Source organism: Caenorhabditis briggsae, assembly GCF_000004555.2.
Source record: "Caenorhabditis briggsae complete genome, chrIV, whole genome shotgun sequence".
NCBI lineage: Eukaryota > Metazoa > Nematoda > Chromadorea > Rhabditida > Rhabditidae > Caenorhabditis > Caenorhabditis briggsae.
In genome coordinates, this window is record NC_013487.2 from 360,291 (window position 1) to 376,137 (window position 15,847).

Genomic DNA, 15,847 nt, shown 5'->3' on the forward strand with positions numbered 1-15,847 from the left:
ATATTAGTTTATGTCGCATCTTTCATTAGTTGATCAGTTTTCCACACATATCTTTATTTCGCATCAAAATAGTTGTAGGTGGTGCAGTATCCTGAAACGAAATCTTTCTGAACACTTTTCATGTTTAGTTGCCACGGGGGTAAAATCGGGTACATGGATTTGAATCNAGATTTCGCGTTTTTTCGGACGCGTCGCGGTTGAAATTCGCTGATTAGCGGCTCATGAAATGTTACTTAAACTGCGAGGATGATACTGAAAACTGCCATCCACGCACGCGCCGCGCGGCGAATGAAAAAGGCGCAAAATCTCGAATTCAAATCCATGTACCCGATTTTACCACCGTGGTTTGTACAGTTCCTGACGGTTTCCAACCTGTTAGCAAACTAATTATACCACGTAACACATTGTTGCAGCATTACAAAAACTCTACCGTGTCTGCTTGTAAGATTACATTTTCCGATTTTCGATTTTTCGTCCTCCTCCTAAATACAACAGTTTCCCGTCTTCCTAAACTATAGACAGTTCTTTTCCTTCCTTTTTTTGTTTCTTCGTGAAGCGGGACGATTTTGCTAATTTAAAGATCAAAAACTGGCGATCTATGGGTAGATGTGTGTGGGGATAGAGATACAAACATTTGAATGTTCCTATCGAGTGTAAAAACGAAGGTTGTTTGTTTACAACGGTTCCTCCTTTCTAATTTTTCTACAAAGCAAAAAAAATGGAAAGATGAATGAGAGATTAAACGACGGTGAGGATAGGGAATAGTCAAGCTTGTAGAATTTTTGAAGACACATTTTCAGCTCGTCCTTTGCCCTCTACCGTTCCAAAGATGTTTTTTCTTGTTTCGTCCTTCACAGCAATGAGTTTTTGGAAAAGTCTGGAAACGTGCTTATTGAGAATATTGATGATGTCAATGAGTGTCTCCGGAAGTGTATCCAAGCTCCGATGAACCATAAAATCAAATGTAAAACTGTAATGTATAATGTGAACACCCAAAATTGCGTTCTTTCAAAATATGCGAGACATGAGAGAAACATCAAGTGAGGCCGCATGTTGCAATTCTTAAAATAACTGACATTGGTTCCAGAAAATCAAAAGGACTTCAAATAGACCTTTACGAGAATCGATGTGCCTCTACTGAGAACGAGACGATTCGCTTGGCTATTTTCACAGAACAAACTAGAACAACAGCGGCTCCAGTCAAGACTATTGGAGTTATTGGGAATGTTATCTTGACTCCAGGTGCCACTACAAATGCACCAATTATCACTACCCAACAAGCTGTTCCAACAACCAACGAGTTAAGAAGAGTTCATGCGGTGAAGCAATTCCCATTGGATCCGAAGAACGGGATTTTTAGTGTGAGTTGTTTTGATTTGAATTTTGGTCAGAATTGAATACCATAAAACCTGTAATAGAAGGGCCTTCATCCACGCTGTCAAGTTTGAGCTAATTCATGAAGGTTCCTGTGAAAGATATAAAACATGTGTCAACTGAACAAATGTTTCTAATATTAGAATAAGCAATTAATCGGTTGACAACTTTTTGTATATCTTTGAAATGAACCGAGAAAAATTGGCTCAAAGTTGAAATTTAGGGGCTATAACAGGTTTTACGGTATTTGTGTTCAGAAAACTGTTTATGCTGATCAACCATCACCACCACTTCTTCCACAGAGATTTGTCGAAAAGAGAAACCGAGTGAGATTATTATTTTTTTAATGAATCTGTAATGTTATTTTTCAGAACGCCAAAGTCTTCATCTCTCCCCGCCCATTAGTGGATTCCACATCGCAAGTAGTGTGGACACCTCCTCCACCACAAGTTCAATCTGATGTTTCCTACCTGGCCAAAGAGAGAAGACAAAGAAGTGAAAGACCGCCAGTTTTTGAAAATCTGGGTTTGATTTTTTTCTTTGGTTGGTGTTTTAAACATTACTGTATTTCCAGCCGCTTGTTTTATCAAAACCCAGAATCGTATTCTACACAAATTCGAAGAATCCCGTATTGGTGGAGTCACCTTGGAGACTTGTATGAGACAATGCTCTCATAATTCTCTCAACTTCTATTGCGCATCTATTAATTATAGTTTTGGATTAAAAGTATGTCAATCTACTTCATATAAATTGTATTCTATTGTTCTCAGGTTTGCACATTGAACGGTGGAAACTTGCATTTGAATGGAGGTGACACTTTGGTAGCTTCGAGGGATTTTGACTATTTTGAGAACACTTGCCAGCCACGGGGAACTACTACCACGGGTAATTAACAAATTTACAACATAGACAATTAAAGAATAATTATAAGAATCATCAATCGGAAGTTCGGGTACGAAGAAGGAATGCTATCGATTGTATAATAATTCTATTTACAACTCGTTTGATGCCACTATTGTTGGAGGATTACAGGATTTAGGTAAGCAAGACAAGCATCAATTTCATGTTTCGATTTCCAAAAAGAACCATTTTCAGAGAGCTGTGAATCTGAATGCTCCTGGTCCCACATCCGTCGTCGTGAGAAATGTCTTGGAGTAAATTGGATTCCAACAACACGTGGATGTATGCTGTTCCATAAGCAAATCGACTTTAATATCCTTCAGCCATCATTCAAAGCACAGTTCCTGGCGAACACTTGTACATGTAAGAAATTATAGAAAGAACAAAATGAATACATATTATTCTAGACACCACGGATCAATCATCTAGCAGATCTTCGTTTTCTTCGTCGAAATCCGGTTCTGATCCAGATTACTATGATCCTAACCACTAAACTATTTTTTCTTTTTTATTTATATCCTTCTTCGATCGAATTTTTTCAACTTGAAAAATCTGTTGCTCAACTTTTAACCCAAACCTCTTTTCTTTTTCCCTTTTTCTGTTTTCCCCATGACGATACGTATTTGTTTCGAAGAACCGATTTTTGAATTTTCTGAACAATAGCTTTACTCTGGTGCGTTTTCTTGGCGTTGGGTGTAATTTATGGTATCACAAATTTTTTTGATTAAAGTTTGGAATGAAATTTTCAGATTTGGTTTATGTCTGCCTGATTTTCACGAAATCATTGTTGAAGACATCAGTTTAGGAACTTTCTATGTGTTATAGATCCCATGGCCTCCGAGTACTTATTTGTACTCATTTTCATCGTTGCTGCGTCTATTCCAACTCTCAAACTGTCTCTTTGTTCTCTCTGTCTCTGCGTATATCGTTTTCTCCTCTTCAAAATGTATTCTTTCTTTATTAACAATTTTAAGGCTTCCAGAAGTGTTGGAAACTAACGTTCGAGCTTCAGTTTTCTGAAAATGGTTTTTTTGGGTTTCGCTTATAACCTAAAAATCCTTTAAAATCATATTCTTTCTAAAGATCTTATATCAAAGTTCTGATCGAACTGTTCACTGATCACTCATCCAACAATTCTCTGTAGTCTACGAACTTTTTGATCGGTCTCTGTGTCATTACTCGAGTGCTCAAAGGGAGCAACAAAACAAGTGATGAGAAAGTAAGAGAGACGTAGACAGACAAGAGAATTTCCCGAGAGTCTTTATAAAAACCATCGAGTTTTCGGGCGGTCGAAAAATGTTCTAGTCTATAAATAGTTGGTAACTGACTACAGTAATATTTTTAGAAAGGTTCAAATTTTTGGCGGTCAGGCGTAGTTCAGTCTGTGTTTGTTGGCGAATGAATAAAGTTTGAATAACACAATTGCGAAGAAGTTGTATTTCTTACAGTTACAACACCTGCGTACCTGAAATAATTTTTTAAATCTCAATCAAGAATTTTGTTTTTCAGAAAATGCAATGTCTTTGTCCTCTCCGAAACACACTATGCTCTCAACTTCCAACCTCAACCTATCGCATGCTCCTGCAGGCCAAAATGACACCTGTGACAGTTTTAAGAAGAGATTTGACTGCAAAAATCAAGAATCAGAAGTTGAATCAAAATGTGGGTCGACAAAAGAGATTTTAAATATTTTCGAGTTTTTTTTTAGATTAGCCGAGTTGATCGAAGAAACGCCGCCTATCTTCTGCGACACACAACCTGGAAGGATTTAGTGGAATTATATGAAATTGCAAAGCCATTTCGAAAATGGATTTTCTGTGAGTTCGATTGGAAATTTAATCAGCTTCAACGAATTTTTTTAGTAGGTACAAGTTTCATGGTGGTGTCCAGTGGTATCTTTTTGATTATTCCCCGAATTCTTGGTAAACTTATTGATCAATTCGACAATAATACAAAAAGGTCGGAAGAGGAGATTACGATGAGAATCGCAAAGTTTTTCAAAGACCAACCAATGGCTTTAGTTGGATTGTTAGCGGTTGGAGCGTTGGCAACAGCTGCAAAAGTTTATTGCCTACAGATTGCAGGTTCTTTTTTGAAAAAGCCGGTTTTAAAACAATATATCTTTTCCAGGTGTCAATATTGTTGGAAGCCTTCGGAAGGCAGTGTACAGCTCAATTATTCGGCAGGACATGACATTTTTCGATAAAAACATGGTAAATTTTACTTTTATTTCTTTCGAAGTTCGATTATCGAACTTTTTTTTCGAAAAATGTCCTTTTCCAGGTCGGAGAAATCGGTTCCCGCCACGCTGCTGATACTGTGATCGTTGGCTATTCCGTCTCATCATCACTACGTGCTGGAGTTCGTGCAGTGTTAGTAGGCGTTGGTTCGGTTGGCATGATGCTTATGACATCACTGGAACTCTCTACTGTATCTTTTCTAACCGCGCCGATTGTAATAGGAATATTCAAAATGTTTGGAAGAGTGCAACAACAGTGTACGTGGCAGTTACAGGAAGTCGCAGCAGATGTGAATCAGACGGCGATCGAGAGAATGGCTAATATGAAAACTGTCAGGATGTTGAGTGCTGAACAACAATCAATTGATGAGTACTGCAAGAAAGGAGAACTGGTCCTGGATATTTCAAAAACTGAAGCATTGGCGAAAGGAAGTTTGATTGGATCGGTAATAATTGTTCGCTAATTAAAGCATTTTGAATAAAAAACATTTTTTTTAGTTCCAATTCACAGGATACTCTGCATTCTCATCTATCTTGTTCTACGGAAGTCATTTGATCAACACAGGACATATTACTTATGGAGAACTCTCTTCCTTCTGCCTTTATGCGGTTCTTGCTGCTGCAAGTCTCTCCAATATATCAGGATTCTACAATGAAGTGATGAAAGGTCTCGGTGCTTCTTCTCGTTTATTGGAACTCAAGAATTCTCAGCCTGTTATGAATCTTACCACTGGAATTAGAAAGACCGATGTCCAGGAAGCGATTCGCTTTGAAAAGGTGTCATTTGCTTATGCTGGCCGGAAGAAGACGCTTGAAAACATCTCATTCAGCATTCCACGTGGAAAAATTACGGCAGTGATTGGTCCATCTGGTAGTGGGAAATCATCAATTGCAAGCCTAATGCTGAGACTTTATGACCCAGCAGATGGAAGAATCACTGTCGATGGTGTGGACCTCCGAGAAATCAATGCGACTGCTTGGCGTCATGCAATTGGAACTGTAGGACAGGAACCTGTACTTTTTACTTGTTCGATTCGCGAGAACATTTTGATGGGAGCAGAAAACCCAGAAAGTATTAGTCAGTTCCAATTAGAAGAGGCTGCACAATTGGCGAACGCGTTGGATTTCATTCAGGGATTTGAGAATGGTTTTGAGACGATGGTCGGCGAGCATGGATGCAAGTTAAGTGGTGGACAGAAGCAAAGAATCGCCATGGCTCGTGCTTTGATTTCCATGCCGAAGGTTATGATTCTAGACGAAGCAACAAGTGCTCTCGATGCCACGTCGGACTATTTGATTCGAATGACTTTGGATAGTTTGCTGAAAAACCATAATTTGACTGTATTGGTAATCGCACACAGGTAATTCACAGACAAGCGATTTGTCTCAATGCCTTTTCTACAGACTTGCCACAATGCAACAAGCCGATCAAGTCGTTTTTGTGAATCGTGGTCGGATCGAAGGCCAAGGAACTTTTGATGAGATGATGAAAGTTCAGAATTCGATAGTTGAGCAGGAAGCGAGGCGACGTGGAATTCCGATGAATGAGCAGATGAGTCGAGTGAATACGCCGACAGCTTATGGAACTTCTTTGAAGTTTTAGGTTTTTAATTGCTTAAAATTGTTTAGCTTGAATAAAAAATTATATTGCAAAATCGGCGAACCCGAATAAAAAATAAAAACCTAATTACAAATGAATGATGTACCCTACTTTGCCATTGTGATGGCTGCTAATACGAACAGAGAAGAGCCGACGATGAATGAGAGTTCTCGATAGCTGGGGAACTGATCGAGCTCGAAATCCACGTGGGCTTTGTATTTTTGAGAAGCGGCTGTGACGAGAGATTGAACGTCATCTGCCGATGCTTCAAGGTAGAAACGGACATCTGGTGGACGGGAGAACTTGTCGGGAGTTGTATGAACCAGATCCACAAAATTCTTCTTCATCTGTTGCTCTATGGCTGAATGTAAATAGACATTGGCAGTTTCGAAATGTGGTTGGAAGATAATGGATTTTACATCGCCAGTGGAAAGATACTTCTGTTCAAATTCTTCCCATGAAATCGGTGGCAGCTTCTCGTTCAGATTTCTGTGCTCGCTTCGGCGCCTGAAAAAACAAATTTACAGTTTTTTGAAGGTTAAAAATGTTATACTTGTAGAGCAAAATCCCATGAGTCGAAATCCAGATAAACATCAAGCATCCTCCAAGAGCATATGCACGCCGTACTTTTGCTAAAAGTCCAAATTTTTATTAAATTCGAACGAGTCATAGCCCGGGAACGTACCTTTATCCACTTTTTCTTGGAACGCTTTCATTTTCGCTGGGTCAACTTGCTGAGAGTTGAAGCGAATTGGCGTCCATCGCTTGAGATTCGGCACCGCTCGTGGAAATATTCGGGTGAACATTCTGAAAAATTTTTCATATTTATTTAGTATTTCTTTCTGAATCTCAAAAGTCGAGTAGAAAATGGAAAAAAAATACAGTTGAAAAATCGGTACAGTGTAAACTTAAAGGCGCACACGGTCTAAACTTTCAAAAATTCGGAACGAATGCTGTGTACTTCTCGAGGACAAAATATTTTTCCGCTGATTTTTTTGGTTTTTTTTTCTGATTTTGAGCATTCAATTTTTTCCACTATTTTTTCATATAGATAAAACAGAAAAATAAAGCAAATATAAAAATTTTTACAAATTGTCCTGTAGAGCGAAGTTGCACCTCGCACCGCACAGCCGATTTCTTCATTGGATTTTTTTGGCTCCTCCTTCCGCGTTCTATTATGTTTTGATTTTAATTCCATTCAGGGTAATCATGCTAGCTGGTGGTCAAGCTCTGCGTCACTTTTCTACTGCAACACAGAGCCAAAAGTATGTTTCGAATTTTATAAGTTCGTTTCAGTAAAATAGATATTCAGAGTGTGTGGTCCTGCAGTCAAACTTCTGCTCATTCAATATGGCTTGGAGAACAGAAACATTGAAGGAAGTGGCCCCAAAAACAAAAATATTTTAAAAAGCGATGTATTGAAAATTGTGGAAGCTGAAAAACTGAAGCCAGTGGCTCATCAAGTTCATGCACCAAAAGAGACACATGTAGAGAAAAAATCCATTGAAAAGGTGGAAAAATTCGTTCAATTTAGTTTCACAAAATTATAATCACAGAAGTCCGACATTTTCGGGGCCAACAACCGAAGTCTTCGTCACCATCAAGATATTCCACTTTCCAATATCCGATCAGTGATTGCAAAACGGTTGACTGCTTCTAAAGTGAGTTTCGTTCGTTGTTACTTAAAAATACTTCATTTTTTCAGCAACAAGTCCCCCATGAATATCAAGGAATCGATGTGCGGATCGATGATATTTTGGCGTTACGTCAGAAGTTGAAGAAGAGTGGAACCGCGGTTTCTCTCAATGATTTTATAATCAAAGCAGCTGCGCTCGCATTGAGAGTGAGTCGAAATTATGAAAAATATATATCTGAAAGGCTCAGAACTTCAATTTATGAGATTTCCACAATAAAGTCAGGAATATCACAGATAACTTTATCGAACAGATCTCAAAAATAAATCAATTTTTCTCTTTGCTTCTCTGTTCCACCCGTCGTTCAATATCTCTCAATTTCAGTCTGTCCCAACTATCAATGTCCGGTGGACCCCCGAAGGAATCGTTCGTCTTGGATCAGTCGATATTTCTGTGGCAGTTGCCACTCCAACCGGTTTGATCACTCCAATCGTTAAAAATGCCGACGTTTTGGGTGTTCTTGCTATTTCTAGTGAGGTCAAGGAACTGTCAGGATTGGCTAGAGAGAGCAAACTGAAGCCAGAACAATTCCAAGGAGGATCTTTCACGTAAGTTAGGATTCCCGTTCTGTTTTTCGTAGTCATGAGACTTTCACATGATTGTTTTCATAGAAAATAACAGAGATGATAACTCAAAATGTGGTGTATGAACTTTTACTTGTTTTCTATCAACCAATCCTTCAGAATCTCGAATCTTGGAATGTTCGGAAGTGTATCTAATTTCACCGCTATCATCAATCCTCCACAATGTGCTATCCTGACGATTGGAGGTACTCGTACAGAAGTCGTTCCGAGAAACGGAGAATTGGAAACACAGAAATTGTAAGAATATTATAGCAAGGAATTAAAAAAATACATTGGATTTTCAGAATGGGTGTAAACATTTGTTTCGACGGTCGTGCTATCTCTGAAACCTGTGCAAAACAATTCCTCCTTCACTTTTCGGAGTCCCTTTCCGATCCGGAATTGCTCATTGCTGAGCCAATTTCACCAGAGCTTGACTTTGATTTTTCGCGTTTATTGTAGCCTGTTTAGTGTCTCCAGGATCCTCTCACCCCCGTTTATTGTCTTATTTCAGTACCGATGTAACGTAGAAACCCGAATTTTCTGGATAAATTCGAATTACTATAATTGTGCGCATTTTTGAACACCGAGCGTGATTCGCTCCAGCATACATTACTTTCAGTTCTTCAAAAATTGTTTTTTTCTTCTTCCGATGTCGCCGCCACTTCTAACAGGATCCGGAGCATCGTTACTTCGAGGATGCTTCTCGTCCTTTTCTGCCATTCGTAATGCTCATTTCTTGGCTTCGGTGCCAATGAAAAAACGAGGTGTCGAAGGAACACTGCCAAAAGATTACTTTGACAACAAGGTATTTTTTCTATTTCTCAGATAAAAAATCCGATTATTTAAATAAATTATTTCCAGACAGTCGTTGTCTACTTCTCCGCCGGTTGGTGTGGTTCGTGTAAGTTCTTAACACCAAAACTCAAAAAATTCTATAACGCTGTCAAGGAATCGGAAGCTGGAAAGAATTTAGAGATTGTCTGGGTATCGCAGGATAAAGAGGAAGCCCATCTCGAGGAATATTATGAGAAGAATCTTCCAGATTGGCCGTATATTCCATTTGGTGATGAGAATATGAAGTAAATTTTCTATATCTGTGAATTTGAAATTTTTTCTAATTTGTAAATTTCAGAAAACTCGCTGAAAAGTGCAAGGCTGCGGTCATTCCGGTTTTGAAACTGGTCGATTCCGACGGCAACGTGGTTCATGACCGTGTTCGTGCTGACGTGGAAGCCGGCATCAAAGCGGACCCAGTCAAAACGATGGAGGAATGGAAGAAGTTGTTGAAGCAGTGAACTCTAGACCTGATTTATTGCTAACCATTGATTAAAGAAAACTTTTCTGGTGTTCATGCACTAATAGACCGCCAGTTGTATAGAATAAATTATTTGTGTAAAAAAACCACTTTCTTCTTCCTGTTATTTTTTCGCATATCAAACAACAACACATATCCCTTTCCCAGAATAATGATAACAAACGAGACAGAGGCGTGTTGCCTAGGTGAGCAGATGATTAGAGAGAAGGGAAGTAGGGAAAAAGAAAAAGGAGGCGAAAATGAGACCGAAAGAGAGAGTACGTTATTATTTGGCTGGCTTCTTCGTTTCTTTTTTTTTTGGTCACAATCACATTTTGATGTTATAATGTTGACGGCTAAAGATATTATCGAGATGGAGGAACATGGTAAGGAAATGTTATATTCCGTAGAACCTGTATTAGAAGGGCACCTTTACTTTCAACTTTGAGCCAATTTATCTCGATTCTGACGAAATATTCATGTCGGAACTTCAAATTTGATACCAAATTGTTTTGATAGTGAAAAAAGCGACTGAAAACGCACGAAAAAGAACAGGGGAAAATATAAACATTTTAGGTTACTGTAGTTATCATTGTTGGACCTTCGGCAACGGCCACCGGCGTTCACAGCTTTGGCTTTTTTAACAGCATAATAATTGAACAGAGCTGAATAAAAATTGAAAAAAGTCGGTCGAAACCGAACACAATAAACATTTCTTGAAAACGTTGTTAACTGCAAAGTTAAGGTGAAGTCTTTATCAGTATGTAATGGAATTTTCGAAGGAATATACAAATTAATTTTTTTCAATTTTTTTCAGATTCTTCATCAATTTTTCCATTTGAAAATTGAAACATACGTTCTAAGGCTTCTGTAAAATGACTTAATACTTGAAAAGCAAGTTGTATGAGCTTTTTGGATTCTTTTTTATTACACATGAACACATAAACCAAGATGATTTTCATTCATCTTCAACATTTTTTCAGTGATTCACTCTTCGGAGCATCGAAAAAGAAGCGGAACTATTCATTCAGGTGAACATATTCGTCATGGTAAGTTATCAATATTTTCTCTTCTTTTTTTAATCAGAAGTTACTCTTGCTGTCATTTGTTCAAAACAAGCCTTTCCCAAATCCCATGAGCATTAATTAGGCTGGCACCACACATCGTTTGATTCTCCATTTCTTGTCATCATTTTGTTTGTTCTAGAAGCTTCCATCTGCTTTGTTGATATTAGTCTTCTAGTATACAAAAACTTTCAGTGGTTTTTTGATTTTTGGTCAATCCGGTAGACAGTAAATACCAAGAATAACGACTGAGAATTCAAAACAGATTTCGCAATTTTACTCATATTTCCAAAGCCCTAATCAGTGGGCACCTACACAAATTTTAGTTCTCTTCTCTTTAATCTTATTACGAAATCTAGGTACACAAGCACTCGGCAGGAGCTAAAGAGAAGTAAAATTATGTGAAGCGGAAGGCGAATTCGCATACTTATCACTTACACATTTCTAGGGTTTAGGTGTACACTTATGTTTATAGTTTGTTTAGAATTTGGAATGAAAATAATCCTACTAGGGAAGGCTGTTGCTAGGGTATGGAACTTTGGTATGAGACCTATATCATTTCTAAGCTGAGAATGAGACATTTTCAAAGATATCCTGATTTTGCTGCGGACATCCAGATTCGATAAAATTAGGCTTTAAATTAAGAAAATTGACATTTGAGGGCCCAGTTACAACCTTTCCTAGTTAGCCATACTGCCAGCTTCAAGAGCAGCATGTAATTTTCATATTATATCTATTTTTTTCAGATTGCTAAATCTTTTTCCAAATTCAATCACTAATTAAAGAATTTCAGAATGTCATCGGAAGTGTCATCATCCTCAAGCGAATGGAATCCAGCTTTAGCTTCTCGTCGTGGTAAAAGCTTTCCTCTTAAAACTCATTTTTGATTTGTGTTTATTTTGCAGCTTCCGTTCCTATGGAGATCATAATTGGAGGCAGTGAGTTTTTTGTTGTTTTGGTTGAAAACGAAAAAAACAAAAAGACCTCGAAAACAGAGGAAAACAAGTAGGAGTCTGAGATTTTTAGTTAAACCACGTTCCACTCCAATTTCAGCCGAAACGAATTTTAGTCATGTCTGAAATAATAAGCATTACTATCGACTCAGATGGAAAACCTATCTTCACTGCTGCGCCATCATCGAATGTGGGATCCCCTGTACTCCCTGAACGTCGGAAGGTTGGAGACAAAGAGAAGAAGAAAGTGGATAGCAGGAGTGGATCAAAGAAGAGATCTTCTTCTCAGAAGAAGAAAACAACGACAACCACAGCTCTACAGAAGGCAACAAAGAAAAAGGAGGTGTTGGATAAGGAGAGAGAGGTTGGTCCCTAATGTTGAGAAGATGTTTCAAAACTTTGCCTTCTTTATAAATGTTCAAAGAATAAGTTGTGTCTTTCTAACAGTCCTAAGAATCATGTTTCAGAGTTCCGAAGACTCCCAAACCTCCTTGATGAACATTAACATGGCCACCTGTTCGATTGGAGCTCCAGCACCACGAGGATCCAAGCAAATCGAGCATCTTCCAGAGTACGACTTCGTTCGGAAAGAACTTGTGGTAACCGTCAGAGACGCCGTCATCCAAACTGATCTTTTCTAAAAACTATATCATTTGAACTCTAGTTTTGACAATAATGTTTGTATTTCTGTAATCCTCTAAAAATTGATCTTCATGATAAAAACTATAAATTGTTCATATGAAACTTGAAGAATTATATCTCAAACTGATCATGGAGAATGGCATACTTTCCTCCCTCGTTCTGCCAGATTTGAATGAACTTCCCGCTAAGAACTCCTTGCTGAAAACCATAGACATATTCTGGTGATCTACATTTGACCTACTTTTTCAGTCACGAAGCTGAAATCGGTGTGGATGTTGACGAAGTCACCAACACCTTCATAGCGAGAGTTTGAGATCTAGACCAGGAAAGTATACAATCCAAAGAGAAATAGATGAACTCACTTGAACTTCATACTTTCCAAACTCGGCTCCCATTCCTTTGAAACTGTCCACAATAGCTGAACAGTGGGATTCATCAAACAGTGGGATTCATCAAACAATGAAAAAATATTACCTTGGTTGCCGAACATGCAGCTCTTTCCCTTCTCAATCATGACGGCGTTGACGTGGTAAAAGTTCTCCACGGCCTTCCAGTCGGAGGTGTTGAGTGCTTCAAGATACTGCTTCATTAATGGAGCCAAAATAGATTCCGCTTCTGGAAGAAAGAACATGTTTTTATCATCTTTTCTAGAATAAAGATTTACGTTCGTTGGACAGAGACATTGTTTGTTCTGGATCTGGAAAATAAGAGTTTTGAAAAATCAAAAGGTTGCAAAAATTATGTGATCCTCTTCTATAACTACTGAACTTTACTGTATCGGAGATCACTCAAAAATTGACTCTCGAATTCAGTAAAACCTATAAAACGTTTTCAAAATTTCGGTCAAAACACGTGGTGCCTGATGACACCAATCAGTGATAAGAAACAAAATGAACTGAAAGAAAGTGACAGTTGTCTCTCGCCCCTCTCTTCAAATATTCTATAGGCATTTCGACAGATAAATGAGCAGCAGTTTCAATGTGTTTCGAGAGAAAAAAGAGGCAATGTGAAGACAAAATTTAATAGATGTGATGAGTGGGAAAGGTCGAAAGTTTTTGAACATCAAAGGGAACAGAGGCATGAGACTGTTATTGAGATCACAGAAGTACTGATTTCATATACTGTAAAACCCGTAAAAAAACAAACCTGCGGAAGGGCCGGCCCGCCTAGTGTTCCAAGATACTCCCGGAGGACCCTCCAATTAGAGGGTCCCTCTCTCTATTTTCCTTTTTTTCAAAATGTTACATTGAAAAATGCAGGGAATTTTCAAAAAAAAAAATCATTAAAATCTATCAATTTCACAATAATTGAGCAAGTTTTTGAGCAAAAAAAAGCGTTTTTCAACAATTTCTGTGAAACCGTGGAATTCCCGAAATATCTTTTTATATTTTTTTTCCGGAAGTTTTCAATTACAAACAACACATTTGGAAGAGAGCCCTTCTATTACAGGGTTTACGGTATTAATCTGAAATAGAAAAACCTTTAGACTGTTAGCACCATAAATAAATTAGTGACTGCTCAAGTATGGCAAATAAGCATTTTATTGTTTTTTGTTAACTGTTTTCCCGGAAGGTCAATATTATTCTCAAACATAATTTATCAGAAAACTCCCCTTTTCAAACCTTTCCAATTTGCAAATCAGTTATCAGGAGTTCCCTTATCTTCTCATTTTGACCCTTTGAAGCTCAAACATCCTTTTTTTTCTGGTTTTCAAAAATTGTGTTTCAAAACGAAAGACGATATACGAAGGTCATTTGAACCAATTCTCATTCGAACCAAATGGGATGTGAAATTTGAGTGTTTCTCATTTTTGGTTCTGTTAATTTTTCGAACTTTTCAATTTTTAAAAATAGGTTTTTAAAGAGTTTTTTCATTAGTCTTCGTATTGCTGGATTTTTGCCATTTAAAGAAGTGCATGTGATCCAGTAGTAATTTTTTAATTTGGAAACTTTTTTCATAATTCTCGTACCCAGCAATTTTTTTTCTCATGAGTTTGATTATCAAACAACATTTTTGCATTGAACGCTAGTTTGGTCAATAATTGTAGGGAAACTTTATAAAAGTAGATTTAAAGTTCAATCTGCAAACTTGTTATGCACTTTGCATGTATTTTTACCAGAAAACCATCTGATCACCTGTTCAAAAAATCTAAATTTATTTTCAACATTTTTTGAATATTAAAGTATCTAATTTCAATAAAAACAAAGTCAACCATCTCTGATCTTCAATATGAAAGCGTTTTTTTTTTCAATTTACCTATTCCCTTTTTTCGTTTCTTTTCTAATTCGTCCCACTTTTCACTTCATCCCTCTTACCAAACTCATATTGGATTTTTTAATGAGAAAAGTAAAAAAAAAACGTATATTCTCATTAATTTTCTGACTCTGGACGCCTGACGGAAATGGCAAAATGAAGAGATTGGGTTTTTCGGGTGTTTGGTTAAAAAATAGTCGAGGAGAAGATTTATAGTGTCTGGAGTCCAGACGATGACTGAGAATCAAAGAATAGATGAAAAAATCGGGTTTCAGAAAAGTTATCTCAAAAAACTGGAAAGTTTTGTAATTGAAGAAATGTTAAATTTTTTCTCTGAAGTTCGGAGTTTTGTTTTTTAAATACAACATTTCCCAATAGAGGTTCAATAAATCCCGAAAAAAAAATGAAAATCTGTAGATCACTAATTTAATCATCCCCGAAATTTTTATTATTTTTCTTCCAGATTTTGAATTTTCCATACTGAAAATTTGATTCCGAGTGCAAACGACTATTTGTTGCCCTGCTATTGTTGTCCTAAATCCTTTTAGAATTTTTTATTTTTGTTAACCACCCTCCCATTTAATTTATGCATGTAATTTTAACTACGAATGAATTTTTCCAAATTTAAATTTTAATAAAACGTTTCTTTCTATCCACCCACTACTTTTTGGACTGGTAAAGCTATGAAGATTCCAATTTTTGTGTAATTTTCAACTTCTTCCCGGTTTGGTATATTTCTGACCCTTTTTGGATGACGAGCCAAGATAGAACAAAGAAAGGGGAAATGAATAAATAATGGTCTTGACACGACTAGTCACTACAAAGTTAGTTGATCTTTGATGCCAATCGAGACGTCTTCACGGGATACAGAATTTCCAGAGTTTCAACTTTCTATCCGTTCTGGTTTGCGGAGTTTTTAGAAACCAAGAGTCAACAGTCTACAATGAAAAAGATTAGCTAACCTTGGAATAGAAAATGATGTGATTACCTCATTGTTAGACAAAAGATGTTTTTTTTAAATCCTATTTGCTTTCAGTTTTTTCCTCACGTTCCCATTGTTTGGATTTTAGATACGGATTAATCATGATTATATAATTGATGTGAGATTTAATTAAGGTTCAAAATTGACTATATCTTTGTTTTATGTTGTCATGATACTCTCGAATTTTGTTAATTAAAAAATATGCCAGTTTTTTTTGCTGGTGTCCTTTAATCACTTCAAACTGAAAAATAATGCATTTTTCTCCTATTGCTCATCCCTAATCCGA

The 15,847-nt window shown here is 37.2% G+C and overlaps 7 protein-coding genes across 7 annotated transcripts; 5 read left to right on the forward strand and 2 right to left on the reverse strand.

Moving 5' to 3' along the window:
• Positions 1-246: 246 nt before the first annotated feature.
• CBG00402 lies at positions 247-2,767 on the forward strand (the record flags this gene model as incomplete). Its single annotated transcript, XM_002632335.1, has 10 exons — positions 247-344; positions 801-1,040; positions 1,088-1,361; positions 1,632-1,700; positions 1,746-1,899; positions 1,949-2,100; positions 2,145-2,259; positions 2,306-2,413; positions 2,470-2,637; positions 2,682-2,767. The coding sequence occupies 10 exons, from the start codon at positions 247-249 to the stop codon at positions 2,765-2,767; spliced, it is 1,464 nt and encodes a 487-aa protein (XP_002632381.1).
• A 1,019-nt stretch (positions 2,768-3,786) lies between these two features.
• Cbr-haf-1 lies at positions 3,787-6,116 on the forward strand (the record flags this gene model as incomplete). The annotated part of the gene is given in 6 exon segments (XM_045244739.1): positions 3,787-3,936; positions 3,983-4,358; positions 4,405-4,487; positions 4,558-4,959; positions 5,012-5,874; positions 5,891-6,116. The coding sequence occupies 6 exon segments, from the start codon at positions 3,787-3,789 to the stop codon at positions 6,114-6,116; spliced, it is 2,100 nt and encodes a 699-aa protein (XP_045091563.1).
• Positions 6,117-6,220: 104 nt separating this feature from the next.
• Positions 6,221-6,919, reverse strand: CBG00404 (the record flags this gene model as incomplete). Its single annotated transcript, XM_002632337.1, has 3 exons — positions 6,221-6,620; positions 6,667-6,745; positions 6,799-6,919. The coding sequence occupies 3 exons, from the start codon at positions 6,917-6,919 to the stop codon at positions 6,221-6,223; spliced, it is 600 nt and encodes a 199-aa protein (XP_002632383.1).
• Positions 6,920-7,322: 403 nt separating this feature from the next.
• On the forward strand, positions 7,323-8,832 carry CBG00405 (the record flags this gene model as incomplete). The annotated part of the gene is made up of 7 exons (XM_002632338.1): positions 7,323-7,378; positions 7,426-7,624; positions 7,670-7,774; positions 7,819-7,956; positions 8,132-8,355; positions 8,491-8,628; positions 8,676-8,832. 7 exons carry the CDS (start codon positions 7,323-7,325, stop codon positions 8,830-8,832), a joined length of 1,017 nt encoding a protein of 338 aa, XP_002632384.1.
• A 190-nt stretch (positions 8,833-9,022) lies between these two features.
• Positions 9,023-9,668, forward strand: CBG00406 (the record flags this gene model as incomplete). Its single annotated transcript, XM_002632339.1, has 3 exons — positions 9,023-9,178; positions 9,235-9,452; positions 9,506-9,668. The coding sequence occupies 3 exons, from the start codon at positions 9,023-9,025 to the stop codon at positions 9,666-9,668; spliced, it is 537 nt and encodes a 178-aa protein (XP_002632385.1).
• A 1,857-nt stretch (positions 9,669-11,525) lies between these two features.
• CBG00407 lies at positions 11,526-12,325 on the forward strand (the record flags this gene model as incomplete). Its single annotated transcript, XM_045244741.1, has 4 exons — positions 11,526-11,586; positions 11,637-11,669; positions 11,801-12,048; positions 12,152-12,325. 4 exons carry the CDS (start codon positions 11,526-11,528, stop codon positions 12,323-12,325), a joined length of 516 nt encoding a protein of 171 aa, XP_045091564.1.
• A 112-nt stretch (positions 12,326-12,437) lies between these two features.
• On the reverse strand, positions 12,438-13,009 carry CBG00408 (the record flags this gene model as incomplete). Its single annotated transcript, XM_002632341.2, has 5 exons — positions 12,438-12,524; positions 12,568-12,642; positions 12,689-12,744; positions 12,801-12,941; positions 12,991-13,009. The coding sequence occupies 5 exons, from the start codon at positions 13,007-13,009 to the stop codon at positions 12,438-12,440; spliced, it is 378 nt and encodes a 125-aa protein (XP_002632387.2).
• Between the last annotated feature and the right edge of the window lie 2,838 nt (positions 13,010-15,847).